The sequence below is a fragment of the Channa argus genome, chromosome 17 (assembly GCF_033026475.1).
Source record: "Channa argus isolate prfri chromosome 17, Channa argus male v1.0, whole genome shotgun sequence".
In the NCBI taxonomy this organism is placed as follows: Eukaryota; Metazoa; Chordata; class Actinopteri; order Anabantiformes; family Channidae; genus Channa; species Channa argus.
This window is the reverse complement of record NC_090213.1, coordinates 3,591,697-3,618,220: the sequence shown is the minus strand read 5'-3', so window position 1 is coordinate 3,618,220 and position 26,524 is coordinate 3,591,697. Positions and strand designations below refer to the sequence as shown.

Below are 26,524 nucleotides of genomic sequence, written 5' to 3'. Positions count from 1 at the left end.
CGAGACAGAGAACGGGACAATGAAGACAATCATTGTGTACATGTGTCTCAGCGAATGCAAGGACAAACTCTGCCTTGAGTCTTTTGGAAATTCTGCTGTGCAAAAAGATGCTTGGGAACCTGGACTGAACTAGATCTGTAGCAAACACCGTCTCTGCTGGTAGCTACAGTTGCTAAGACAATAATGGTCTCGTATTGAGCAGGTGTCAAGTTTTAGTAAATCTACTTCAATCAATTCCTATGGAATAATCAGACTTTCCATTGTGTCTCCAAACACTGGACTTTACTTTTAACAACATTGTATTTGATGAGGGTGATTTTAAGGATTTGGATGTCTGTACCTTCTTTGTCCTCTTCCTCAGCTCCATCTCTATGACATAGAGACCTGTGTGAAGACCACTCTGCTGAGTTTCTGCTCCTATGTCCAATGGGTGCCTGGCAGCGATGTGGTGGTCGCCCAAAACAGGGGAAACCTCTGCATTTGGTACAGTATCGACAGTCCAGAGAGCATCACCATGTTCCCAATCAAGGTGAGACTATTTCCTGTTTGTGTGTGTGGAAAAAACGAAACACGTCTATCAGGTTACATAAATGCATTAAAAAGGCATAAAAAAATCAAAGGTAAACTGGGGTCTGTGGTGGCAAAAACTGCAAATGCAGCTTACAAATGATATTTATGCTGAGGTTTATTCAGCAAAAGAGAAACACAGCAGAGCAGGTGTCAATCAGATTGACGAGGCTTTACAGGTTGTGTTTGGCCTTTTAACCACTCAGCTCACAGCCGAGTTCACACAGAAGGACAAAGGAATGAGTCAACGCAAATGAACCTTCCAGAACATGCAGGTGAACACGGTGGTCAGCTGAAATAGTTATTTAGATACTTGACTGAAATAAATGTACCGCACGGTAAAAGTAAAAAGTACTTACAGTATCTAAAATGATCCAGAATGTTCTCTGTCTGTGTTATAATGCTTTATATAATTTGATTAATTGTACTAATTCATCAATGTGCAGTAAGTTGGATGGTATTTTTGTGGTTGGTCAAATTGAACTTGTTGTAATTATTTTACGTGTGTTTAAAAGTTTATTCTCTAACATCATCATCATTTATACAAAGCTGATAACGTGTATTAATAATTCACATCTTAATCTGTGAAATAAGTGCAGCTTCACAGCATCAAACAAAAAGCTCAAGTAAAATACAGTTTGCTGCTCGTGTAACTGTACTTTATACTTCAACACTGCAACATCACTCGCTCTAAATCCAAATGAAGCTGGTGTAACTTCTTTTCGTCAGGGGGACATTGTGGATCTAGAAAGAGCTGACGGAAAGACGGATGTGATTGTGATGGAGGGGGTCAACACGGTGACGTACACACTGGACGAAGGCCTCATTGAGTTTGGTACGGCTATCGATGATGGAGACTATGACAGGTGGGTTCGGACCCACCACTCACATTAACATCTGACATGATGAATGCTGTGAAGTTTGAACACCCGTCCGTGTCTTCATGGACTCACTGCTTTTCTGGGTCAGAGTGGCTGTGACAGCAGGGCGAGCAGAACAGGCCAGATGTCCTTTTATTCAGCAGCTTCCTCCGGGTCTTCTTAAGGGTTTCCTCAGCACCAGGCCAGCTGGGAGATAGAATCCAGGGCCTTAGTGTGCCGCGATTTCAACGCCTCCAAAACGATCCTCTCGTGGAGTCTCCTTATCAGAGGCTGAAATTGCTATGTCTGACCTCTCATTTAGGAGGAGCAGCAGCTGAACTCTTCACTCTGGCTCTGAACTCTTTTTGTGGAAACATTTAAAAGTTTCATTACTTGTCTTTCTCGTTAGCAATTGACCACCAGTGCAGCAAGATGTCTTTACGCCTTTAGTCCCAAAACTTATCAAAGTTCACTTAAGACATTTCATTTACAAACACCTTAAAGTGGGATTATCTTGAGTCCCTGCAGTGCTGCATGGGACAGGTACATACAGGTACTATGTTTAACTGCTGTGGCTTTAAAACCTTTAAGCTTCTAAAATGTGGATTTCAATAGAAATGTAAATGATCTAATCATTTCAGTTGATTAAATTGCCACTCACAGATGTTATGCTGTAACATTTACAGCAGTCCTCAGTCCTTAGATCAAGGACATTTACTATGTCACCTTACCTGCGTTGTCTCTGCCTTTGTTGCAGTCGATGATGTTCCACAGCTTCTCTCCGCTTTAGCACCAGTATCAAGGCTGCATCACCTGCTGTGTGGTTCTGTGTGATGGTCATTTCCACCTGCTGGCTGCTATTTACTGAGCTTAATATCAGTTTTGGCTCTTATTAAGCTGTTTTTACCTTTTCCAGTTAGGTTGTTGTTAGTATGTGCAGTATGATGCAAAATATGAGTTAATTATTTAATTTATGATATTACGTTAAGTGTTAATAAAACTAACTTTTGTGTGAGTTGGGACGTGTGCACATGCACAGTATGTTTGATTATCTTCATGGTTAGAAATAAAATTGTGGAACTTATTAAGTTTGGAGCAAACAGGTTTTTGCCTTTATGACTCATAGGACATAACAGAAAAAAAACAGGTTGGATTTTCATAAATGTGATATGAAGAGAAGCTCAGTTGCATGGAAATCATAATTAGGCGTGTGGACAAAAATTAATCATCAAAACCAGTTTGTTTGGGTTGTAATTTGGTGAGTTTTGGACTTTGGAATACTAATCAAACGTTTTGCCTGATATGCTGTGTTTTCTAATTCAAATGGAAAGAAGAAGCTGAAGAATTGTTCTCTGACCCTCCTGTGTTGTCCAGCACTGTCCCCTCAAAAGGACAAAGTTAACGTGTCCTTCAGAATGTTCCTCTATGACCCAGACTGTGTTTCCTGGTCTGAACTGCTTCTCTGACGACCTTCCAACCCCTTCCAACAGCAAAATATGTTTTCAGAGCATTTAATGAATCCATAAATGTGTAAACGTGGAAGTGGAAAACACATGGCTGCAGCCTCCAGGACACCGTGTCAGCCCTGCCACTGACTTGAATAACTTATGCCTCAGATTTTGCCCGAAGGCATTGAAGCAGAGCAGATGTGAACTGTAGTTTGAACCCAGGTCTGTGTAATGAATACACAAGTCTGATGCTGCTGCTGGTTTGTGTTTGTAGTCAGGATACAAATGCTCTCATGTTGCTTGTCACACTGCATCTCCGACATGAAGAAGTGGAGAAAATGCTCTGTGACATCTTTGTTTTTGGCCTGTGTGTGTGCATCTACAGAGCTTCTGCATTCCTTGAGACACTGGAGATGTCACCAGAGACTGAAGCAATGTGGAAGACACTCAGCAAGCTGGCTCTTGATGCACGGCAGCTGCACATCGCAGAAAGGTCAGCAAACACACGCGCACACACACTAACACACACAAAGCCCTTTAAACTAATGTCCATGTCTCTGAGTTAATTACATTCTGTGTCAGTCTTATCTCTGAGACTGGAGACAGAGGAGACAACAAGGGCACTTTCATCACCTGCAATAAGAAAAGCCCACTTTTAGAGACACACACATGCTGTGTCCCTGCCTGACCTCCTCCTCTAACTTCATTAATCATCAAAGACATTTTTCTTTAATTTCATACACATCATATGCATTTTTCAACCTCTCTCTATCTTTATTTCTCTCTGTTTTGAGAAACGTTTCCGCCATTAATAATGCATACGCTGTTCGTTAGCCATCAGGCTGATTTGCATAAATCGGGTAAAGAAACGATTTTGTCTGGGGTGGGTTGGAAGAGATGTTAATGAGGGTGGGAAGCAAGACATGTTTTAAAACTTTTTTTTCTTTCATGACTTGTTCATTAATCTGATGCAACTGTGCAGCTCATCTAAAGGCTAATTAGACAAAAGCTGGAATTTATCTCCGATCATTAAGTGAATCGTTTTCCACAGCATTGACCAGTATTTCCTTCGACCATGTGACTCTCTTCATGTTCCTCATGTGGTTGCTGTTTTGTCTTGTTTCTAGGTGTTTTGCTGCATTAGGTGACGTCTCAACTGTTCGTTTCCTCCACCAAACCAACCAGATTGCAGACAAAGTTTCCCAGGAAATGGTGTGTTTCAGATCAGTGTGTACAAACACACAAACACACACACACAGACCATACTATATAGACAGACAGCAGATAAAGACCTATGAAGAAATTCTAACATTTTTGGATTAATGGCTAACTACCAGTTTTCTACACTAACAGCTTTTTAAAAGCTGAATAATTCAATATTGGATTTAAATATTCATGTTTCTCATCGAGGAAGATGAAAACCAGAATTTGGAGCACAGGAGACAAAAAAATGGCACTGGAATCAATATTTATGAAATTCATTGCAGTTGAATCTCAGGGAAGAAATGAGAACATTTCCATTTATTCCCTTATTTGTCTTGTACAGTGCATTTTGTTCCTTAGTGCCATGTTTTTCTTGTGTGTCTCTTCTGAGTAGGCAGGAGACGGGACAATGTTCTACCAAGTCCAAGCTAACGTGGCGATCCTGGATAAGGACTTTAAGCTGGCTGAGATGCACTACATGGAGCAGGTAGGTCAGAAACCCCACTGTGTTCAGTATGATGTACAAAGACAGCGTGGAAGTTCAAATCCGCCTCTGTACCCTTTAACTTGTGCAATTAATTACTAAAGAATTTTAGTTCAGGTTTTACAACAAACCCGATGCTGCAAAAACTCAGCAATTCTAACAATCTGGTTATCTGTTCATTATTTAATATGCATTTTTTGATATGTCTAAAAAAGATCCAATTAGCTTTTAGTTCCCTTTATTTAATCAGTTTTTGTTAGTAACCATCTGTTGCTGATCAGATACTTGGCCTGTGAGCAGGGATCTTGATTTGACACATTGTATCAAGGAGTCCAAAGAGTCGACTGGTGTTTGTGCAGCACTAAGCTGAGTGTTTAATATCTGCTTTTTCCTGCAGAATGCCATCGATGAAGCCATAAAGATGTACCAGGATCTCCATATGTGGGACGATTGCATTGCTGTGGCTGAAGCCAAGGTACCCGTCAATGAAGACTTTTACCTCGTAATTACACAGTTTTCCTGAGGACGGTTGGGTTGTTGTTTCTCATTTTAAGAAACATGTTGTGGAGACGTGTAGAGCAGTTACTGAAACAACAGCTATTACTGCAGAACCGATTGATGGCAGGAGCCCACCAAGGACCACGCTTCTCTGTTCCACAATGGCTGTCAGTATATACTTTATATGTGGGTCCTGGATCTGTGCAATTTCTGACTGCAACAGTTTGCTAAAGGGATCCAGAACAGGTCTAATTATACCAGGAATGCTGCTTGCTTTCATGTGTTTCTTCTCGAGGCGTCAAAACATAAATTACTGACTTGATTATAGCTTCATCGTGTTCTTGTTGCTTTGAAACCTCACTCTGAAATTAAAATGTGTCAGCCCTCAGCATTAATGAATTAATGAGTATTTGTTTAACAATCATGAGGCTGCAGTGTGTAACAGTCACTGATTTCATTAAAGTCAGATCTACTTATTGATTTCACCATTGATTATTCAGTTTGTTTGTCATTTGTTCATTCTTTCAAATGTCAAAATGCAGAAGTGTCATGATGCCCACCACAGTTATCCAGACCTTAAGGTTGACATTGGAGAGTTGATTCTGACTAAACATAACCTCGCTCTCCCCAACAACAACGTTAGGGCCACCCGGAGCTGGAGACCCTGCGTGTGAACTACTACCGCTGGTTAATGGAGACGTGTCAAGACGAGAAGGCCGGAGAAGTGAAGGAGAAGGAGGGAGACTTCCAGGGCGCCATCAACCTGTACCTAAAGGCTGGTCTCCCTGCTAAAGCTGCCCGCCTTGCCCTCAGCCAGCCAGACGTCACCAATAACAGAGACGCTGTCAGTCGCATCGCTGCCAGTCTCATCAAGGGAGAGTTTTATGAGCGGGTGAGTGGAATCACTTCTGTCTGTGCGTTTCCAATGTAAAGTAGTAAAATATATTTCTCTCCTCCTCTACTTTCCTTTAACTCTACCTTCATTCAAGTCTTTCCTTTTATGCCTCGTCTTCCTCCTCTCTTCTAACAGATGCCAGGAGTAGAGGGGAATCAATAGAGGAACAACAGTTTTCTGTATTTTTTCAGTTTGACACTCTGTCTCCTGCCATCTGTCTGTTATTTCTTTGTAGCTTTTTCTGGAGATGATTGTATGAGTTCTTGTTTTTTTTATAGCCATCTGTGTTTATGTAACAGGTGAGAACGAGGCTTGGAAGGAGAACGAAGCCTCGGAGCAAAATCTGTTGAGGTGTCCTGATGGTGGATAGCTTCATCATTTTAGGTGTTTGAAGGCTGATATGGATGCTACTAATGTACAGCGTCACTGTAACATTGTGTATAGTTTCTCCACTATGCAAAGGGGAACATGTTCTCTCCTGCATTTTGCTGGGATTATTATTTAAAACACTGCACAAGAAAACTTTCCTCCCCACTGAAATCCATCTTAATGAAGCTGTTTTTCTGGGTCAAGCCTGGTGCTAAAAGGAAGAATAATTTAGAGAATGAAAGAGTTGGACAAGTTGAAATTAGGATGGAAATGAATCACTGAGGAAGTACGTGGGGGGAGGATTTCATATAATGGGCACTGGAGTTTGGGCTAAATTACTTTGTTTCAGAAGCCCCTTCTGAAAGTATCTCTTGTCAAATATTTGATGCAGTAATTGTGATTATAGGAAGGTCATTGTCTGTATGTTCGAATATCACAGCGTAGGAAGAAATGCTGAGTTTGTCCAGTTAGTTCTTACATTCAATACAGCCTTTAAGAAAGCTGCTAAACAGTATCGAGTCATAGCCTACTATTGTCTGCAATAAGAAAAACACACGGTTTGCAGGTGTACCTAATAAAGTGGCCAGTGAGTGTGTGTGTGTGTGTGTGTGTGTGTGTGTGTGTGTGTGTGTGTGTGTGTGTGTGTGTGTGTGTGTGTATATATATATATATATATATATATATATATAAATACACAGCACAAACACCAGAACTCTACATAAGTGCGCGTCTATACCGACTATATACTCGACAGTGAGCAACATCAAAGTCAAGACTTTCCAATATTATAAGTGTCTGAGTCTTTGATTTGTCTGATCTTTAAAATAACATATATTGTTTTTAAAAATGTATTTATCTCTGTGTCTTCTGAGCAGGCTGGAGATCTGTATGAGAAAATCAGAAACAACCAAAGAGCTTTGGAGTGTTACTGCCAAGGAGGTGCCTTTAGTAAAGGTACAGAAATTGTTATGTAGCATGTACATGTATATCTGTTTCCCAACAATTCATGATTTTGTGAAAGTTTGAGGTATATTGCCACAAATCTACGGCTCTGATCTGAGGTAAAAAAGCATCACCTTGATTCAGGTGTATCGTTGAGTGCATCTGTGGATAAAGTTTCTCCTTCCTGTTTCCTGTAGCCGTGGAGCTGGCTCGCCTCGCCTTCCCTGCTGAGGTAGTCAAACTGGAAGAGGCGTGGGGAGACTACCTGGTCCAGCAGAAACAGATGGAGGCTGCCATCAACCACTTTATTGAAGCAGGGTACGTAGTGTAGGGGAGAGACGGGATGAGAGGAGTAAAGAGACAAAGGACAGATGGAAAGCAGGAATGATGACACACAAAAACAATCCAACAGAGCCAACAATTGTTTAAATCAGCACCAGGACCATAGCAGAGAGATGAGAAGAGATAAATGTCTGTAAATGTGGTTATTTTAATGTCCAAAAAATACCAAATAAAGAAGGTATCAGCAGCCAGATTTCTATTCTCTCCAAGTTAAAACATTTCTCTGAAACTGAATTTTGACTGAGCTGCAAAAACTGTCCACAGAAAAAAAGGCTTTAAAAATACTAATGCTGACACCTCGTACTGCCAGCAAAGTTTTAATCTGTACTTTAATCTTAAGTTTAACTTGCACCACAATTGCCCTGAAGGTGAGAACACTCACTGAGAACACTGTGTGTCGTCTTCTTCTCAGCTGCTCCCTCAAAGCCATCGAGGCTGCCATCGCAGCTCGTCAGTGGAAGAAAGCTGTCCACATCTTGGAGGTGCAAGACGGTTCATCAGCAGAGAAATACTATGTGAAGATAGCTCAGTACTACGCCTCCCTGCAGGACTATGAGGTAAGAGCGAGGCGGGGACTGGAGCAAAACAAGGGAAAAGTTAAGGAGAAGAAATGTTCAGGGCATGAAGGGGAGGTTGTACCTGCATCCTCACCTTGGAAACCAACACCAATGTAACAATTCATAAAAACATTTCCAGAAAAGCTGTTTTTGTGCCGTGATGTATTAAAGGAACAGAAACATGCTGGTTCTCACTTTGCCAGAGTCATCGGCATTTGTTCACTGGAATGTACTTAGTGTCTCTGGCTCATATCTGTGATCATTTTACAGATCAGCTGATGTACACGTGGTTAAAGTTACACTTGAAGTTATATTTGTTCTGTGATTCTTACAGGCCACTTCAGAGTAGAGTGTGTGTGTCTGTGTGTGGCGGAGGATGTACAATGAGCGTAGGAGGATTCACTAAGTGAATGTAAACTCAAACATTAGTTGTTAAAGCTGCACTAAACAATATTTCCATGCAGAAAATCCATTAATGTGACAAACCCACAGAGAATGTTCACCTGCCTCATCACTTTAGATTATTTGGGGATCTCTGATCTCATTGTTAAGTTTGATTCATTTCTACTGTGCGTCAGCACTGTTTAAGCTGCAGCAGCAGCATCAGGTAAGAGATGGAGACAAAAAAAAGGAAAGTCAAGTTGAACCTACGTTTGCTTGTCAGAAGGCCAGAAATACAAAATCAGTGATCGTGTTGCTCGTTGTCTACTGGATGTATGGATGCTTTTCAAATGTGTCTGTAATCAGCAGGCAAACTTAACCCTGAACGCCCACTAAAACTAACTTCTGATGTCGGATCCTTCGTAGCAGCTCAGTGTGTTAATTAAAAGCTTCTTTGTTTTATTCTTTTTGCCGTTTCAAAATAGGGGATGCAAACTTTTGCACCCAACTGTACAACACTACTGCATGTAGGTTAGTCCTTGAGGTTGGATTTGCTCCCTGATCACCACACAGGCCAGTGAGACAGAGACAGCCAGAGGGACAAAGCACAGGGACGGTGACATTTTGCCACTGGCTGTGAATCTCTGCACATCTGCCAGAGATGTGTACAGTCACCCATCACACACACACACACACACACACACACACTCTCACACACACAAATCCTGAACAAATTTCAACTCAGGATCAACTTTAGTGCAGCCTCTGCAGAACAGTGCTGGCTCTTTGCTCAGGGTGTGTTGGCAGCGATGGCAGTAGTTTTTATATTTGCCTATATAGATATAGATATATATCAGAAATACAGGCCTGTTGAAAATAAGAACGAAACAAAGTCTGGTATAAATACAAAGAAAGGGAAGAGAGGCGATGGTGGCGACGTGCAGTGTGCTGTGCTCATTCTGATGAGCTCAGCTGAGCCAAACAGCCTCCACAGACTGCCAGCCTCTGAAAATAGCAGGCTATTTAAGTCTGTTTGCTCTATGGGCATATTCACAGAAAGTAATTAAGATAACAAGCTCTTTGCTCTCCAACTTGGGAAAGTTGCAGGAAAGTGAAATTCAGTTCAAACTAAAACAAAGAAAGAAGCACACACACCTGTGTTTTCAATAGAAAAGTTTGCAGCGACAACAGTGACTAAACGCGTTTTAATCAGAACCAAGCAGCTCGTGCATTTGTTTGACGCCTGTGTTATTACAGATGAAATAAGTTTAGCCTGTATTCAGATTGAACTGGTGGATGCTTCTTTTTCCTTCTCTCAGCAACAAATCAATCTCTGCTCTTTATGTTGCTGTTAGCAGAAATAGCAGCTTTTCTCTAATTCTTTTTATTCGGGCTTTTCAATATTTGAACCCCTCAGAAATGCATTTCACTGTAATCTTGGGCTTCGAGTAGATGTCACAAACTTTTTAAAGTCACAAGATGTTTAAAAATTTGGAATATTCATTTGTGATTTTCATGTCTTATTATACATTTTCGTCAGTACATATTGGGCTGTTTATTTCTGTTCCTGTGGTCATTGCCTGCAGGTGGCAGAGCAGCTGTTTGTGAAAGGAGGCCACATTAAAGATGCCATAGACATGTACACCACAGCAGGACGCTGGGAGGAGGCTCACAAGGTCAGTCTGAACACAAACTACACAAAGTCCACATTTACAAATGCCCCTTGTTCTGTCTGCGGTTTGTTTCCTTCTCGCTCCAAAATGACACTTGCAGAAAAAGATTCCATTAGAAGTTGTGTAGATGATGTAACAACAGATGAGCTCCAGCCCCACGTATTACTGACATATTATTAAGGTGGTTGTTGCTCGTTTGATGCATGTTTTCTGCAGTTGGCACTGAAGTGTATGACAGAGGAGGAAGTTATGGCTCTGTACATCAGTAGAGCTCAGGAGCTGGAGAGAGACGGGAAGTTCAAAGAGGCTGAGAGGTAAATGCAGATCACTTTATTTATAGCAATTTATTTAATCATTGGCTGCCGGAAGCATTAAAAAATGAAGCGAGGCAAACTAACACGACTGTGTTTGAAGTTCTCTCAAACCTCCGTTACATCAAGGGAAATAATAAAAACAGTGTGTGTTCATTTCCAGACCTGTTTTGACTCGTGTCTTTCTATCATTTCTGTTACTGGATTACTAATGCAGGGTTAAACTTGTGAGCTCAAGTCTTTCAAAGTCCTCTCTTTAACGGTTTATCCACTAATACTGTGTGCGTGTGCTTGCATACAGGCTGTTTGCCACGGTAAAGCGGCCCGACCTCGCCATCACCATGTACAAGAAGAACCGCATGTTTGATGATGTTATTCGCCTGGTGGCCAAACATCACCCCGACCTGCTGACTGAGACCCACCTCCATCTGGCCAAGGTATGACACAGTGTGATCGGCAGAAATAAATGTACTTATGTGCATTTATTTAATTTGTATACAGGGAATCAAAGCTAGATTGTGCAGTTTTGTGCATAATCTGTGTGTGTGTGTGTGTGTGTGTGTGTGTGTGTGTGGTGACGGTGTTTCTCTTGCAGGAGTTGGAAGCTGAATCCAGGTTTTCAGAGGCTGAGCATCACTTCATGGAGGCTGAAGATTGGAAGTCTGCTGTCCACATGTACAGAGTCAATGATATGTGGGACGATGCATACAGGGTACATACACTCACATGTATTTATACTTGCTTGGTGTGAACATGTACTAGTACCATTTCTAAGAGGTTTTTGTAATATGAGTGTAGTATAGCTGCTTTTATAAACCTTTAAATACATTTTGCACTGTGGATTTGAGCTCTGATCATCTTTTGCTGGGACCTGATAAAGGCCTGTATTAACAGGAGGGATGAGTACAATCACTTTAACTAATTAATAATTATTATCCTGAATCCTTATTTTAAGTTTAAGTTTGTTTATTTCATAGAAACATTTTAAAAAATGTCCTTCAAAATTACCATCAGGTGTTACTGCTTTAGTTTGTATTTATTTTAACTTCCTTCATAAACCAAGTACATTTACAGTTTTATCCTGTGTGGCACTAAATTATAATACAGTTTATGAGAGCGTTGTCTTTTGGTGCAGATCATTGTTGTGCTTCCCCACTGACAGGGTTTATTGCTGCTGTTGAGTCGAGAGTGCAGAGCAACTTTGTAGTTTCCGCTAAGTGTTTTTCCCTGGATTTATCTGTGGCTGGGGAATAGATACACATTGGTGTAGGAGCCCTTTATAATGAATATCTACACATATATTTGTGTGTGTGTGTGTGTGTCAGGTGGCTAAGAGCCATGGAGGGGCTGGTGCCCAGAAGCAGGTGGCTTACCTGTGGGCCAGGAGTCTGGGAGGAGAGGCTGCCGTAAAGCTGCTGAAGAAGTTTGGCCTGGTGGAATTCGCCATTGAATCTGCTTCAAATAACTTGTGAGCTTCACCACAACATAACATTCAGTGCAATTCATGTGAAGATGCAGATATTTCAAAAGATGTTATCAGCTTGATGGGAAAAGAATCAATGTTTAACCTTAGTATGTCCTTATGTCACACAGTCATGATAGTGAATAAGACACCAAACAGGATTTTCTGGGCTAAATTATTATCTGAGGTCATTCATCCATCAAACCGTCCACTTTAGGGACTTTAATAGAGACACCTGTCTAGTGCCAGGTTGGACCCCATTTTGCCCTCAGAGCTGCCTAATTCTTTGTGGTTGTGAAGTCCCTGTAAATTAAAACCTAACTTTCTTTAATGCCCTTTGTCTCCAGTTCATTTGACTTTGCCTTTGACTTGGCCCGGCTTTCATGTAAGGAGAAGATACCGGAGATCCACCTTAAACATGCCATATACCTGGAAGATGAGGTAATCCACCACAGTCCTGCTGCGAACAGTAACTGGAGTTGTGATCTGCAGTATTCACCAAATCATTAGTCCTGTGTCTTATCTTAATGCTTTTAATGAATTATTGGAATGAATTCAATAATTCTTGAGTGTTTCCATCCTTATGACCCTGAATGGTTTGGACTCTGCTGAATTTAGTCACTGTCTCCGTTTCCAGGGAAAGTTTCCTGAGGCCGAAGTTGAGTTCATCAAAGCAGGAAAACCCAAAGAAGCCGTTTTCATGTGAGTACATGAGATGATGGTTTGTCCTGACACATTTAGCTCAGCTGTTCAGAAGAACTCACTTTCAGCTCATTGTTTCCCTGTCTGGCCTGTACATTCATTGTGGTGGTTAAATCTCAGCTCTTGTTTGCTCTAACATTGTTTTCTGCTGCTCCATACAGCTGTTTTCCAGAACATCTGGACATTTAAAATATTAACATACAAAGATGTTTGCTAGCACATTAGCCATAAAGGTGCTTATACAGCATGTAAATCTTATATGAAGTTACACAGTAACCTGTTTAATATTATTGCTGATCATTTCTCTAATTGTACCATATATTTTTAAAGTTTTTTTTGCAGGCTGCCTCTGCTGTAAGTCAGCTATGACCCTTTATTGTTCGTGACAACTTCCTGGAACTTGAAAGTCTATAAATTATAACTTTTTTGTGTGTATGTGTGTGTGTATGTGTGTGTGTGTGTGAACTGTTCCAGGTACGTCCACAACAAGGACTGGACCAACGCGCAGCGGGTGGCTGAGGGCCACGATCCAGAGAGTGTGTCTGAGGTTCTGGTGGGCCAAGCCAAGTTCTGCTTTGAACAGAAAGATTTCCAGAAGGCTGAAGCCTTCCTGCTCCGAGCCCAGAGACCCGAACTGGCCGTTAAATATTACAAGGTAACTGCAAGAGCCAAACTGGCTTTAGAAAAATCAAGGAAAGACTTGAATTTAGAATCTGAATTTGAAGTGAACGCAAGGACGTTTTAATATTCCTTAGTTTTATATTCAAATCATAGGCTTTGAGGATCTGCCTCATGATCAGTTGATCTTTTATTTATTCCATATGCTTTGCATATTTGTTTTATCAGGACGCAGACATGTGGAGCGATGCCATACGTATCTGTAAAGAGTATCTACCTAACAAGCTGTCCATGCTTCAGGAGGAGTACGAGAAGGAGACTTCCAAGAAGGGAGTGCGGTGAGATAAAGGCCACAAAGTCAAATCCGTCAGCAGGCTTTTTGCAGATGATGTGTTTATTTTAGTTTAGAACTGTAAAGCTCTGAGTGCATTTACCATCAGATTTAAGTGAAAGTAAAACCGTCCCTGGGGCTTCTATTAACTGTACTAACAGCAGCTGCTAAAAGACTCAGACTAATAACTACAGATCAAACCTTTGGTATGTGTGGGACAATATTTCAGTGTGTTTTAGATTTTGTGCCGCAGTTATCCTGTTATGTTATTAATAAATGGCTGAAAATCCAGAGGGGAACCACATAATCCACTATGAACATTTTACAGACTCCCCACTCAGCCACCAGTATAATCTATGCACAGAGTCAGTTTGATACTTTATTAAAACTCCGCTCGTGTGTTTTCCAAAACTGAAACTCCCAACGAGGAAAAGCTTGTTAGCCAGAAATCCAGCAGCACGCAGCTCTTATCATCCTCCCATCGCTTCTCCCCCTTTAATGACTTGTGGGAGAAAACATCAGAAGTTACCAATAGAAACGAATATGGAAGAAGGTTAAAGGGAGAAAACACTAAATTATTGCTGCAGAGTTCACTGCTCAGGCTCCAGTTAAAGTGAAAGGCTTCCTGTTGTTTGTAAGGATCCACAAACCACGAGCAAATTTCAGTTGCATGTGCAAATAAATATTCCTGAGGATTCAAAAAAAAAGAGATGCTTTGATCATTTGACAATGTATTTGTGAAAGTGTCTTAATATCCAATGAAATGAATTCATTTGTGTGTGTGGTGTCTCAGAGGTGTGGAGGGTCTGCTGGAACAGGCTCGGGAGTGGGAGCAGTCAGGTGAATACTCCCGGGCTGTGGAGTGTTACCTGAAGGTGAAGGACGACTCCAACCTGGCTTTGATGGAGAAGTGCTGGATGAAGGTAAACGTCTGCAACTGACTGATTCACAGTCAGTTCCACAAAAGTTAACAGCAGACAGAGGCAGCTGAAATATAATCAGTAAGAATTTTGAGGAGTCATTTATGAGGGTTGGTCTTAACCTTGGGGTCAGAATAAATATGAGGCATCATTAGACAATTGGACAATTCTTAGTTGTAACTCAGTTCTTTGTTTTTTCACTTTTGAATCATTGGCAGAAATCAGTCTTTGGTGAATTCATCACACATAAGACCGTGTAGAAATAAACTATTTTCCAACAGAAATGGTTAAAAAATAACCTGATTGCCGTTGAAAATGGATGTTAGTGAATAGTAAGTTGTATACATGCAGGTCTACATGGTGCTAAAGCAGCTTAGAAAACTTTCAGAGACTGTAGGAGTCACAGCAGAACATAAAGCTGTTTGTTTGCTACTTTCAGGATCATTTTCATACTGTGCTCAGCGCTGAATTGCTTATTTTTGCACCCAAATGTAAATGAAAATACGGCAAAGAATTCCCAGACACACCCCCTGGATACTGTAAGTGCTTTCACAGTAGAACCGGACTGTTGTTGTAGATTTTTGGCCCAAATTTCCCATAAAAGAATCAGCTATATACTGACATGAACCCATTGAACTGAACAGGACATGTTTCTTGTTACTTATAGAAAAAGAATCTTTGCAATATTAACATCAGCATTGCAGATGTGGTGGGATTCTCTGGTGGAGGGAGCAGAAAGGTCATGGTGTCACTGAAATCTCGAGATTTCCTGCTGCACAAATGTTGTGTGTCGTGCAGTGAAGAGCAGCAGGGGTCACGTTCAATGAAATCTGAACGTTTGGTCTGATGAATGTCACATGGTTTCAGGGGTCAATCCTGTTTTGTCCTTCTGGGAGTTTGAACTTTCAGTCTCCAAGCAGTAAACAGAGGTGATAGGAACCACAAACTCACTGATGTTCTTCACTTTGTGAGGTCGAGTAGTTGGATACATTCGATTTCAAAGTAACAGAGAGGAAATCACTTAACCTCTGCTCCTCTCTAGAGTCCACAGTTACTACAACATTTGCAGTAGTTGTGCTTCCTCTCTACACCATCTAATGAAATCTAATGAGTGAGTTACATTCATTTAAAATAAAAAATAAAAAACATGGCTTTTAATCCTGAGGAAGCAAATGAGAAAGTGGAGCCAAAACAATTAGTCAATAATTTTTTAGTTTTTTATTTATAGATTTCAGCCTCTGAAATCTGAACGTTTCATATTATTTATAATTTAACCATATTTGGTTTTTTGACTGTCAGACAAAACTAGAGGAAATGTCAACTTGATTTCTCAGGACTTGTGATGGTCAAAGTTTTTATGACATGTTGCAAATTAATCTTACAGCATCAGCATCAAAAATTTTGACGGGAGGCAAAATTGCTTTGACAGACATATTCTGGAAAAATGCTGCTTCATATCTGCAAATTTTGTTTGTGTGTATTTTGTGTTTCCAGGCTGCAGAATTGTCCATCAAGTTCCTGGGTGGAGAGCGAGCGGTGGAGGTGATTCAGGTGGTCGGACCACGGCTCACACACCTGAGGAAGTACAATGCTGTGGGTGAACACACACACACACACATTAAAGTAACACAAAAATGTGTATATTCAAATCAAACCAAAAGTTATGGTAAGTATCAATAGTCTAAATTAGTCTAAATATGTTGTGAATCTCTTTATTTTGCACATTGAAGGCTGCTGAACTCTACTTAAACATGGACATGATCAAAGAAGCAATCGATGTCTTTATTGAGGGGGAGGAGTGGAACAAGGCCAAGAGAGTCGCCAAGGAGCTGGAGCCGAGGTCTCACAAACACACTCCCACGTTCTACACCTACAAAAGAACCTGAACTTACCGTAGTTATTATATGTCAAACCGTGGGAAACACCGGGATTGATGGTGAATTCAAGGTGAAAACAAACATGAGAAACTGAAACATAAGGAGGCAGTGAAGGAAAAGTTTTCACCTCATAGTCCAACTGCTGTATTTCACAGCATTTTCTTCATGAGTACGTGAGCTGCAAGGACAGAAATCTTACTTGGCCCCAAACACAACTTTAGGAAAACTAGAATAATTCCAGTTACCTTTCAAATGACTTCTTTAATCCTCTGATTCTGGGCAGGTATGAGGCCTACGTGGACCAGAAGTACAAAGAGCATCTGAAGAATCAAGGCAAAGTGGAGTCTGTAAGTTCAGTCATATTCTCACATATTATTACACTAATCATTACAATATGAGGCGTCATCATTCGTTCTGTCCTACGTTTGACATGTACAGAAACCATTTAGAATATTCTCTGCAGCGCTGAGGCTTCACTTTGTAAATGTTACTGTGCTGTAGCACTTTGAACTTCTCAAACACTGAATGTCTGCATGTGTCAAGCTGGTGGACGTGGATGTCATGGCGGCTCTGGACATGTACGCAGAAAGGGGTCAGTGGGAGAAATGTCTGGAAACGGCGTCCAAACAGGTACGTGGCCCTTGATAAAGCTCATAATTAGTATTGTGTTATGTGTCCATTTCAAAGACACACTGAGTCACAGTGTTGGAAATGTGTGTGTGAAACAAATGTCAGCAGCAGTTGTTTCGGTTGGTTTGTTCATTCTCCTCCTCATCTCTTTGTTGTGTTTCCTCAGAACATTAAGATCCTCCACAAGTATGTCGCTCTGTACGCCACACATCTCATCAAGGAGGAAGAAGCTCCGAAGGCTCTGCAGCTCTACTTACAGCACGGAGCTCCACCCAACCCTCAGGTGCACATCCTGTACTACAAAAACTCCTTTTCCTTCACCATCAGTGGACGTCTCATTGTTTATCTTCTGTGGACTGTGTAGGATCCTTCTTTGCCGTGAGGTCAACCTGGTTCACTGAGGTTCTGGCTTCCTACAAACATCTCAACCTACCTTTAGCAATGCTACTTACAGCCAATGGAGGTTAAATAGTTTTTAAAACCTACATCTTCACTTGTGCTGAAGTGTCTGAATCCATCAGACCTTGTTAATGTCACTGGAAGTTGTTCTGCTTAAATGAGTCACACAGAAATAATCCTCCACCACGTTTTCACCAAGTATTAACATGTGCTCTTTGCCGTTGGTGCTTTGTTGTGTGTTCAGTTGAGCTGATTCTTCTGAAGCTTCTTCTCGACAAGCTCTGTTTTGCTCTGATGTAGGAAATATAATCTGTTTTGTTAAGAGCTACAACCACATGAAATGTCAGACGTCTCTTGTTGACTGGCCCGTTTTCCCTTTATCTGTGTTGTGGAGCATTTGTAGAATAACCCCAAACTGTGTTCAACTTTCCTAATACTCTCAGAACTTTAACATCTACAAGCGCCTGTTCCTGGACCTGATCAACCTCTCTGACACGGATGGACCGGAGTCCTACCGCATGTGGGCCGACCTCCGGAACTTTCTGCTGCAGCTGGTAAAGGACCGACAAACTCCAAAGTCTTTGTTCCCTCGCAGTCTTGTTTGGCCTCAGTCTAAACTAAAGAGATTCCCTCATTTCAGTGTGGGAATTTGTCCAAGTCAGCTGAGGCCAACTCTCCAGCTCACGAAGACTTTGAACAGCTGCTGCTCATCGCTCACTACTACGCCACAAGGTCTGCGGCTAGAGGAGTCGAGCAGCTGGTACGTGAAATAATTTCACTTGTGCATGACTGGATTTGGTCTTGGGTTTGTCCAGTGTGTGTGTGTGTGTGTGTGTGTGTGTGTGTGTGTGTCAGGTGCTCGTATAAGCACTGAAACTGGTTTTACTGACTGAAGCCAGTTCTTTTGTTAATTCACTGTCTGTCCAAGATTCCTTTTAAAGGATATTTCCTGTCTTCTCTCATCACTATGTTTAATATTTCAAAGTTAGTCACATTAAGTGGATATTGTCCAAAGTCGCCTTGTTTGGATTGAACATGTTTGGGGCCTTTTTGGCTTTAGTACAGAGTTTAGTTGAGCGGTGGGAGAAGAGTGAGGGTCCGACATGCAGCAAAGATCCCTCAGCGTGGACTTTAACCATTCGGCCACCAGGACACAAAAATTACCTCTTCGTGGTCTTTTCCTTCCTCTGCAGCTCAGTAGTGAAACACAAAGAGCGAATTTTACTGTGTGCAAAATACAAAGGCTTTAATTTTGAAAGATAATTACTAGATTTAACAAACTCAAACAGCTCAATTGTGATTTTTAGCTTGAAATACACATTTGAACACAAAACCATGACTGTTGGCCACCGTCACCTCTACTGAAAGGGCTGTAAGAAGAGACCTGTCATTATTCTGTCATTGTTCATGTGAGCAGCTGACTGATGTTTGAGGACGTCAGTGAGGAAAAAAAAGTGAACCTCTTCCTTTAACGGTGGATTTTTCCATCAGATCTGTTCTTGATGTTAATCCCACCATTGTTAGCTGAAGATGAAAGTGAACTGCTGTATATTTTATCACGTGTGCATTTTTGGTCCCAAAGTCGGTCATATAAATAAAATACACCCTAAATATCAAGCACTAAAAACAGGAAATGCCAATAGATTTCTAGTTCCAGATCGTACTTGATAATTGGTCCTGGTCGTTTCTTGTCTCTGCTGTTTCAGATGAGTGTAGCAGCCAAGCTGACGCTGTCTCTGCTGCGTCACACGGAGCTCATTCCAGCAGACAAAGCTTTCTACGAGGCCGGTCTGGCCTGCAGGGTGGGTCCACCAATCACAGAGGAGCAGCTGCTGTTTTTGGGACATAAATCAGACTCTGCACCTTTTAACACTCGTCCAAGTGCTATAGGTGCTCAGGCTTTTCTGTAGTGTCAGCTACCAAGTAAAGGGAAAATGCCTCAGGTTTATAATTGTTGGTCTCAACTCATTATTATATTACATCAGATTACCTGAACATGTTGTTGTTATTATGTTAACCCTGGCAGGCTGTTGGCTGGGAGAACATGGCCTTCATCTTCCTCAATCATTTCCTCGATCTGTGTGATGTGAGTATGAAATTCTTTTAATTCACATTTGAGCAGGATTTTCTATTTCCTCATTTGAATCCAGTCAAACAGAACTTAGGTGCAAGTCTGAGCTTTAACGAACAAGTTCAGTGTTGAATATGTTTTTGTGATTGGCCCGTTGTGTCTCCAGGCCGTTGACGAGGGGACCCTGGATACTCTGGACCACTCAGACTTCGTGGACACAGACATTCCCTTTGAGGTTCCTGTTCCCACCAAACTCTGTGTCACTGTAAGATGTCAAACTGCACACACACACACACACACACACACACACACACACACACACACACACACACACACCAGAGTAATAGATGGAGACACATAAACTGTGATACTTTGTGAAGATAATATTAAGCTGCTGGTGACAGTCAGGGGAGCTGAACATCAGTTGGTCACGTGACAGTTTGGTCTAAAGTGGTTAACAAACATGATGCCTCATCATTTCCTGATAACGTCTAAGTCTCTAACAGTTTTACTGAAATGTGGAAATAAAGTATCTTAACTACATAATTTCATTGACCTTCATTTTCTACATTTTCATGAGCTGTGTTCAGTCACAAATACTTTGGCTTTTTTTTTTAAACTACAGATTGACATTTATTCCGTTTTAATTTGTGTTAGAAATGGTGGTTGCGTGTGTTGGTAACAGGAGGCCCAGCGGGAGCAGATCCGTGACTGGGTGCTGATGGTGTCCATGGACAATCGGCTGGAGCAGGTTCTACCACGTGACGAGAGGAACACGTACGAAGCCTCGTTGGTGGCAACAAACACCGGGCTGCGCTCGCTGCCCTGTGTCCTCACGGGTAACACACACACACACACACGTCTTGTCTTCATACTGTTAGGATCATCTGTGCTTGTTACCACATATTCAGCGTGTTGTGTGTTTGTGTAAAATGTAAAGAGAGGTTAAGTTTAAAGGTCGAATTTGTCACCAAGTCAACAATCAGCCCATTGACACGTTGAATCGCCGTCTGTCCCGTGGGTGAAAGTGTCTCAGCTCTTAGCAAATTCTGCATCAAACAATAACTTTGAATACCATCAGCACAATTTGTGACTTTGTCGATTACAGAGTTTCACGCCATCTGTAGTGAGTGAGAGGTGTGAAAATAGTAAACTAATGTGGTCTTCACACATCACACGTGTTACGCCCGTCAGCTGTCGTCTGTGCGATGTGTTCAAGTTCCCCCTGTCGGCCAAGACAAAAGGCCACGTGCGACGCTTCGTTGCGGTTCGTTCATTGATGGTGACTTGCTGCGTCACGCTCTAACTCCAAAGTTGTGGGAGGAGTTATTTGCAAACGTGTCTTCCTGTTTGTACTGTGCATTTTATTCTCTCATCTGGATGCTTCTGTAGTTGTTAGACTGTGTTTATCGATGGCTTCTTGTGTTAAAGGAGCTTTTAACACAAGTTGTCCTTGAGGTAAGTGTGTGATGTAACACGTGCCATCACTCAGTCACTCTGTGGTTCTCCTGCCCCCAGGTTACCCTGTGCTGAGGAATAAAATCGAGTTTGGGTCTGTGGGCAAAGCAGCCAACAAGGAAGACTGGAACAAGTTCCTCATGGCCACAAAGGTCAGAGAAGCCAGAAGCCATCAGAAGTTCATTTTTGTTCATTAGGTCCATTAAACATTAAACCACAGTTTTTTGAGATTAAGGCAAATTCTTCAAATGTCATGTAACAAATCTCAAATGTCCACAAATCTCAAAAACCAAAAGCAGCTTTTTGTCAAACACTTTGATGTTTCTGGGATTAATCAACGCAGTGTCTCAGCTCTGTTTTCTGATTGTGTTCGTCTTCCCCTGCAGACCACTCACAGTCCAGAGTGTCAGGACGTCCTGAAGTTCATCAGCCAGTGGTGTGGTGGTTCGGCGGCGTCTGGCTTCTCCTTCCACTGATGGACGCGCTACTTTGTTTCCTTTCCCTTTATCTTCCCTTCCTTTCTCTGTCCCTTCATTCAGTTTACATTTAAACCTGCAGAGGCTTTTTGGTCTGAGATGTTCAGATGTTTTTAGCCACGACTTTAAACCTGTGACTGACCTGTTGTTTGTAACTCGGACACCAAATATGTTCCAACATCACCTTAGACATCAGTTCAGTGATTCATTCAGAATGTGTGGAGGATGCTGAAAGCAGTTGTTCTACTTTTTAGGAAATACTTTATGCAAATTAGCTTTTAGTTAAATGACTTCATTTTTACACTGAGGGGCTGAAAGGTGGGTTTGGATCGGATGGTTTCCCCCATTTTCAATATGCTGAACTAAGCTGAGCAGCTGCCGACTGTGGATTATTATACAAATTATTAATATGACACTGTAGGATCTAAAATGTGAAACATGATTTCAGGAACAGCTTTCTGGTTTGAATTTGGTCAAAGGATAAAGCTTCAAGTTTTCTATTTGTGTTATTTTTCAATGAATCTCATTTAAAAAACACTAAATCTAGTTTTAAAAAAGCTGCTCTGTGTAGCGTTTTACACCAACTACACTGGAGGAACTGGTTTATCCTCTGGGGACAATCAATCTACATTTAATGCTCACAACAGTGAAATATTACATTTAGAGAGAAAACATGCGCTGAACTGCTTTTTAACTTTTAATGACTGTTGGAGAAATCTGCATCTCTTCATCATAGAAGATTTATCAGGCTTTGGATGCACATGTACTAATTTATGTTTTTTTAATAGGATTTGCTGCCAATGAATAACTATTCAACATGCCCAGTTTGAAATATGCTCTTTTCTCTGTATATGTATGTGTGTATCTCTTCAATGCCTTATTGTGAAATAACTATTTCACAATAACTATATTGTTTAATAAAGTTGAAATAAAAGTTTCCAGCATTTCTCTTTTATCATGTGATGCTGCCATTTGTCTCTTACTGGTCTTCACGGTTCCTAAATGCTACTTCTTCTTTTCCTTTCAGGGGACGCCCACAGCGAATCGTGTGTCTCCATCTAACCCTGTCCTCTGCATCCTCTTCTCTCACACCAACTAACTTCACGTCCTCTCTCACTAAACCACACCTGAAATTGTTGGCCAAAAAGATTGTATCACATGTGATCATCAGGGTGAGCATTGCTTTAATGATTTGTGTAAGTGTAATCATTTCTCGAACAATACAGCAGCTTGCATTAAGAATAAAAGTTACAAATATATGATAAGATATTCAAAACAATTTTATTCAGAGTAAATATAGTTAGTCCTGATAAGTTTAATATTTTTTAATTTGTATAATCAACCCTTAAAAGCAGTTTCTCTGATCATTCATCTCCTGATACGGTAACAAAGCAGCAGCACTGAGTGATTCCTGTGGTGAGTTGATGTTGAAGTAGTTGATCAGTGGAGTCTGACAGAAGCAGAAGAGTCTCCAACATTTTCATACTTCACTGTTCCTTCATTTTCATCTTCATCTTCTGTGGAAAACAGCACAACACACTTGAGATTGTGAGTTCAAACTAATCAGTGGAGAAACACAGAGCAGCTGCAGAGGAACAGCTGGAGTTCAGTGCCTTGCTCAAGGGAACTTCCCTGATGGTGATTGGAGCAGATGAGAGCGTCACTCATCCACTTTCCCAACACACACTGTCAGAGACAATGCAGGGATTCACACTCACAACGTTCCAACCACACACTGACCTGAACCACAGTCCCATCCAGGAAATTTATTATAAATGTATAAATAATAAATGTATTTTTTTTTACTTTTTTGTTTAAAAAATGAGCTTTAACATCATTAATGTCGTTAAAACATCTCGTTAAATATTTCTAAATAACTGTTCTCACCTTTAGTTCTGCTCCAAACTTCGGCTGTAACAACAGTAATGATCAGTGCTGTTAAACCCACAGAGACGATAATGAGCCTTAACAAACCTGGAAAAACATTAAAAACATGTTTTGTGTTTTAGACAGAAAGTATCATAAACTGCATGTGAACTTTATCTTTTGAATGTAAATTAATTTCACCATCTACCAGATCCTGTGTCAGAAATCACCAACGTCTGTGTGTTTGGTTTTAGACCAACACTTGTATTAGACACAGTGTCACTATGTTCCTGAAAAACAGATTTTTGTTTTGCTACAAAAATTATAAAACAAAATTAAAGAAATATTAAAAGTATTAAAAAATAAGAAGAAGTCAACTAGAAGGTTTGGTGCAGCAGCACTGATGGATGCTGTGGTTGGACCTGAGTCTCCACCAGTTGTTGCTGTTGCTTCAGTAGTTTGTGGTTTTGTGTGGTCACCTGAACAAATTCAGTCAGACAAAGCCTCATGTTTACTGTGTGTTGGAACTACGTTAGAAATAATGACGTCATCTTCAAACTTCACATCCATCAAATGACCAAATGTTTGAGGTGGTTTTCGTGGTTTCAAACAGCTCATCGTGTTCTCACCTGTTTTCTCACCTGAGGACTGAAGTCTGAAGGGAAACTGCTGAACTTTTCCATCAGGATCAGTCACTTCACACTTTAATGAGTTTAACACCGATGAGGAAGTAAAGTGAGAATCAGGAAAAGACACAGTGGCGTAATATTTAGTTTTTGATGCCGACAGATCGTTGTGATGTTCATGTTTCCCCTGAAACAACCACTTCACTGAGGGTTTACTGTGTTTAAATGTTGACACATTACAGTAGATCAGGATCTTATCACTGTGTTTATGTTCAGTCACTGGTGAAGATGGAGATAATGAGAGAAGAAGAGAATGAGAGTAAATTAACTTCATCACTGTTAAATCATTTTTATTGTAATGATTCAGTTTCTGGATCTGACAAACAGTTTGATGTGAAAACATTAGGATGTAAATACTCACTGGTAACAACAGACACATCAACCACAGAGTCGGAACCTTCCTGTTGTCCTGATTCGTTGAACTGTCTGCAGGTGTAACGTCCAATATCTTCATCTGTGACATTCTTTATAACCAGAGAACAGTTCTCTGTAACACTCATTCTGTCTGATTTAGAGTTGGGAATCTGAACTGTTTCAATCTGTCCACGTCTGACCAGCATCACTGTCCCATTGTTTTCTTGATCAGTGAGCATCCAGTCAGTTCTGTTAAATTTATTCTGACCATCTCTCACATTTCCACAAGGTAAAGTGACGTCATCTCCATCTCTGACAGTGAAGTAGGAACTTTGTCCAGTTACTGTTGGTGAGAAGATGAGAGATGAACATGAAGAATAAATCCGGAAATCAGATCATTTTAGATGCAATAGTTTGTAAACATGTCGTGTTGTCAGTTTCTTCTCTAAAATCATATTTAACACTAATTACTGGAAATAACAGCATTTATAAAGTTCTATTTGAACCTGTATTATTTAGATATTTACTCACCTGTGAAGTGAATCATCAGGATGAGAAATAAAACCATTAGAATCCGTCTGAATTCAGCCATCGTTCTTCTCTGTCTCATTTGTCTCAACTGTCAGAGTCTCTGAGCTGCAGCTTCTTAAACAGGATGGACATTGACTTCCTGTCATGAAGGACACGTCATTTTCTCACTTTAACCTCTGCATGTTTTATTATGTATTAGTAGATTATTTCACCTAACTAGGATGTTGCAACTTCTTCTAGATGTTTTAGATTTACTTCCTGTGTTTATGTAACTTCCTGACAGTAACTTCTGCATATTTTTGACTTCATGTAGTGGGAACCAAAGAAAGCAACAAAGTGTTGTCACAGCCCCCTGACATGGAAACAATAATCAGCCTGTGGGTCTCAGGTTGGAAATATAACTGAGGAGAAAAGTGGAGGCGAGTCCAACACTGTGTGTGGACTCTTGGTCGTTTTGTGTCATGTAGCAAGTTAGACCCCAAGAAAAGAAGAGGAAGACAAATGATGATAGATGTTTGATCTTTGATGTTAAAAAATAAAGACTATTGCAATCAGTCACTGATTACAAAAACAAAACATGTTTCTGCATTTGGACACACTTTTATAACTACAAGATCTATTTAACACACATAATAAAACACACATGTTCTGGCCTCATGTTGCATTTGTGGCAGAAGACTCAGCATAGACTGATGACCGGTGACTGACTGACTGCTCTCTGAGGTCCAGTCATTGCTCTGCGGGACATTGAGCCTCATTTTCCGAGTCCTGTCCGACTGCACTTAGTCACATGACCAAGAGGAGCCGGATATAGAACCAGCAACCCTGAAATCGATGGACGTCCAGAACACATTCTACATCAGAGTTGTAATATTTAAGCAGTGTTACAGACACGTAGTCGTCTTGGTTTCAAACAAACACATCACAGTGAACAGTGGACGGTTAAATTAAGGCAAACGATGTGATGCTGGATTATAGAGAAACATGGAAATGTAATGAGAGATTCTGCACATTCTGACTAGGATTTATAGAACGTAAACAACAATGACAGTGTCCTGTTTCAGACAGGAAAAGCAGAGACACAAGACGTTAGTTCCGTCTTTATTAAACCAGCATATTTCCTCCTCATTTCTCTCTTCACAAGAACTTAATTTAACATGTTTCCAGAAACAGATTATTAATCCAACATGAAGCTGTTTGAGGTGAACTACTGAACACTGAGACTTAACAAGTGCACATGGTGTTTGACATTCGGAAAATAAAAAGAACTGAAATTAAAACGTTTTGCATGAATGCAGCTGCTTTTCTCTTCATTAGAAAACGTTCAAACAGCTGAAGAGTCAAACTCCTCGTCCTCCAAGGATCAACATGTTGATCCTGCAGCCGCTGAGAAACAACACAGATAAATGACATGTTAGGATGAAGATACTCTGGATGTTGAACTCTTCAATGACCAGCAGGGGTCAGGGGTTGGTCTCGGTGTTAAAACATGGGAAGAGCTGCAGCAGATCTGTTAGTTTGTTCTCACAATAACATCTTCATCATCAGAAAGTCTCCAAGCTGCAAAAACACTCAAAACAAAAAAAGGCAGTTTTTGATGTGTGTTTGGATCC

General features: G+C 40.8%; 2 protein-coding genes across 6 annotated transcripts in view; one reads left to right on the top strand and one right to left on the bottom strand.

Annotated features, from left to right (window-relative positions):
- The window catches only part of ift172 (intraflagellar transport 172), a 29,504-nt gene extending 7,093 nt beyond the window's left edge, over positions 1 to 22,411 (top strand). Inside the window, exons 16-48 of one of the 3 annotated variants that reach the window (XM_067481424.1) lie at positions 362 to 529; positions 1,297 to 1,433; positions 3,261 to 3,368; positions 4,003 to 4,102; positions 4,473 to 4,565; positions 4,960 to 5,037; positions 5,704 to 5,952; positions 7,200 to 7,278; positions 7,464 to 7,584; positions 8,021 to 8,165; positions 10,133 to 10,222; positions 10,436 to 10,533; positions 10,832 to 10,967; positions 11,126 to 11,242; positions 11,856 to 11,998; positions 12,340 to 12,433; positions 12,630 to 12,694; positions 13,169 to 13,349; positions 13,541 to 13,650; positions 14,437 to 14,566; positions 16,058 to 16,156; positions 16,294 to 16,403; positions 16,724 to 16,787; positions 16,984 to 17,070; positions 17,237 to 17,353; positions 17,913 to 18,023; positions 18,110 to 18,229; positions 19,176 to 19,271; positions 19,496 to 19,555; positions 19,707 to 19,805; positions 20,226 to 20,379; positions 21,059 to 21,150; positions 21,385 to 22,411. In XM_067481424.1, coding sequence (XP_067337525.1) covers positions 362 to 529; positions 1,297 to 1,433; positions 3,261 to 3,368; positions 4,003 to 4,102; positions 4,473 to 4,565; positions 4,960 to 5,037; positions 5,704 to 5,952; positions 7,200 to 7,278; positions 7,464 to 7,584; positions 8,021 to 8,165; positions 10,133 to 10,222; positions 10,436 to 10,533; positions 10,832 to 10,967; positions 11,126 to 11,242; positions 11,856 to 11,998; positions 12,340 to 12,433; positions 12,630 to 12,694; positions 13,169 to 13,349; positions 13,541 to 13,650; positions 14,437 to 14,566; positions 16,058 to 16,156; positions 16,294 to 16,403; positions 16,724 to 16,787; positions 16,984 to 17,070; positions 17,237 to 17,353; positions 17,913 to 18,023; positions 18,110 to 18,229; positions 19,176 to 19,271; positions 19,496 to 19,555; positions 19,707 to 19,805; positions 20,226 to 20,379; positions 21,059 to 21,150; positions 21,385 to 21,474 — 3,741 coding nt within the window. In that variant the 3' untranslated portion in view covers positions 21,475 to 22,411. The remainder of the gene's footprint in view (positions 1 to 361; positions 530 to 1,296; positions 1,434 to 3,260; positions 3,369 to 4,002; positions 4,103 to 4,472; positions 4,566 to 4,959; positions 5,038 to 5,703; positions 5,953 to 7,199; positions 7,279 to 7,463; positions 7,585 to 8,020; positions 8,166 to 10,132; positions 10,223 to 10,435; positions 10,534 to 10,831; positions 10,968 to 11,125; positions 11,243 to 11,855; positions 11,999 to 12,339; positions 12,434 to 12,629; positions 12,695 to 13,168; positions 13,350 to 13,540; positions 13,651 to 14,436; positions 14,567 to 16,057; positions 16,157 to 16,293; positions 16,404 to 16,723; positions 16,788 to 16,983; positions 17,071 to 17,236; positions 17,354 to 17,912; positions 18,024 to 18,109; positions 18,230 to 19,175; positions 19,272 to 19,495; positions 19,556 to 19,706; positions 19,806 to 20,225; positions 20,380 to 21,058; positions 21,151 to 21,384) is intronic. The other 2 variants (XM_067481425.1, XM_067481426.1) reach the window with 2 other exon arrangements.
- Positions 22,412 to 22,649: 238 nt separating this feature from the next.
- On the bottom strand, positions 22,650 to 25,098 carry LOC137102194 (uncharacterized). Of its 3 annotated transcripts, none has more exons than XM_067481429.1 (5): positions 24,912 to 25,097; positions 24,388 to 24,723; positions 23,982 to 24,245; positions 23,362 to 23,448; positions 22,650 to 22,991 (listed from the first exon to the last, which is right to left on the bottom strand). In XM_067481429.1, the coding sequence occupies exons 1-5, from the start codon at positions 24,988 to 24,990 to the stop codon at positions 22,915 to 22,917; spliced, it is 843 nt and encodes a 280-aa protein (XP_067337530.1). In that variant the 5' UTR covers positions 24,991 to 25,097; the 3' UTR covers positions 22,650 to 22,914. The 3 variants fall into 3 exon arrangements, 2 of the variants coding, with proteins under 2 accessions (XP_067337530.1, XP_067337529.1); XM_067481428.1 differs by having other exon boundaries at positions 23,970 to 24,245; positions 24,912 to 25,096; XR_010911210.1 differs by lacking the exons at positions 22,650 to 22,991; positions 23,362 to 23,448 and adding an exon at positions 23,513 to 23,819 and having other exon boundaries at positions 23,970 to 24,245; positions 24,912 to 25,098.
- Between the last annotated feature and the right edge of the window lie 1,426 nt (positions 25,099 to 26,524).

Excerpts from the sequence above, each read along its gene's own strand:
- LOC137102194 (XM_067481428.1), bottom strand. The coding sequence starts at position 24,990 with ATGAGACAGAGAAGAACGATGGCTGAATTCAGACGGATTCTAATGGTT. Across the intron at positions 24,724-24,911 it reads CCTGATGATTCACTTCACAG|TAACTGGACAAAGTTCCTAC; the intron begins GTGAGTAAATAT and ends TCTCACCAACAG. Across the intron at positions 24,246-24,387 it reads TGATGTGTCTGTTGTTACCA|TGACTGAACATAAACACAGT; the intron begins GTGAGTATTTAC and ends CATCTTCACCAG.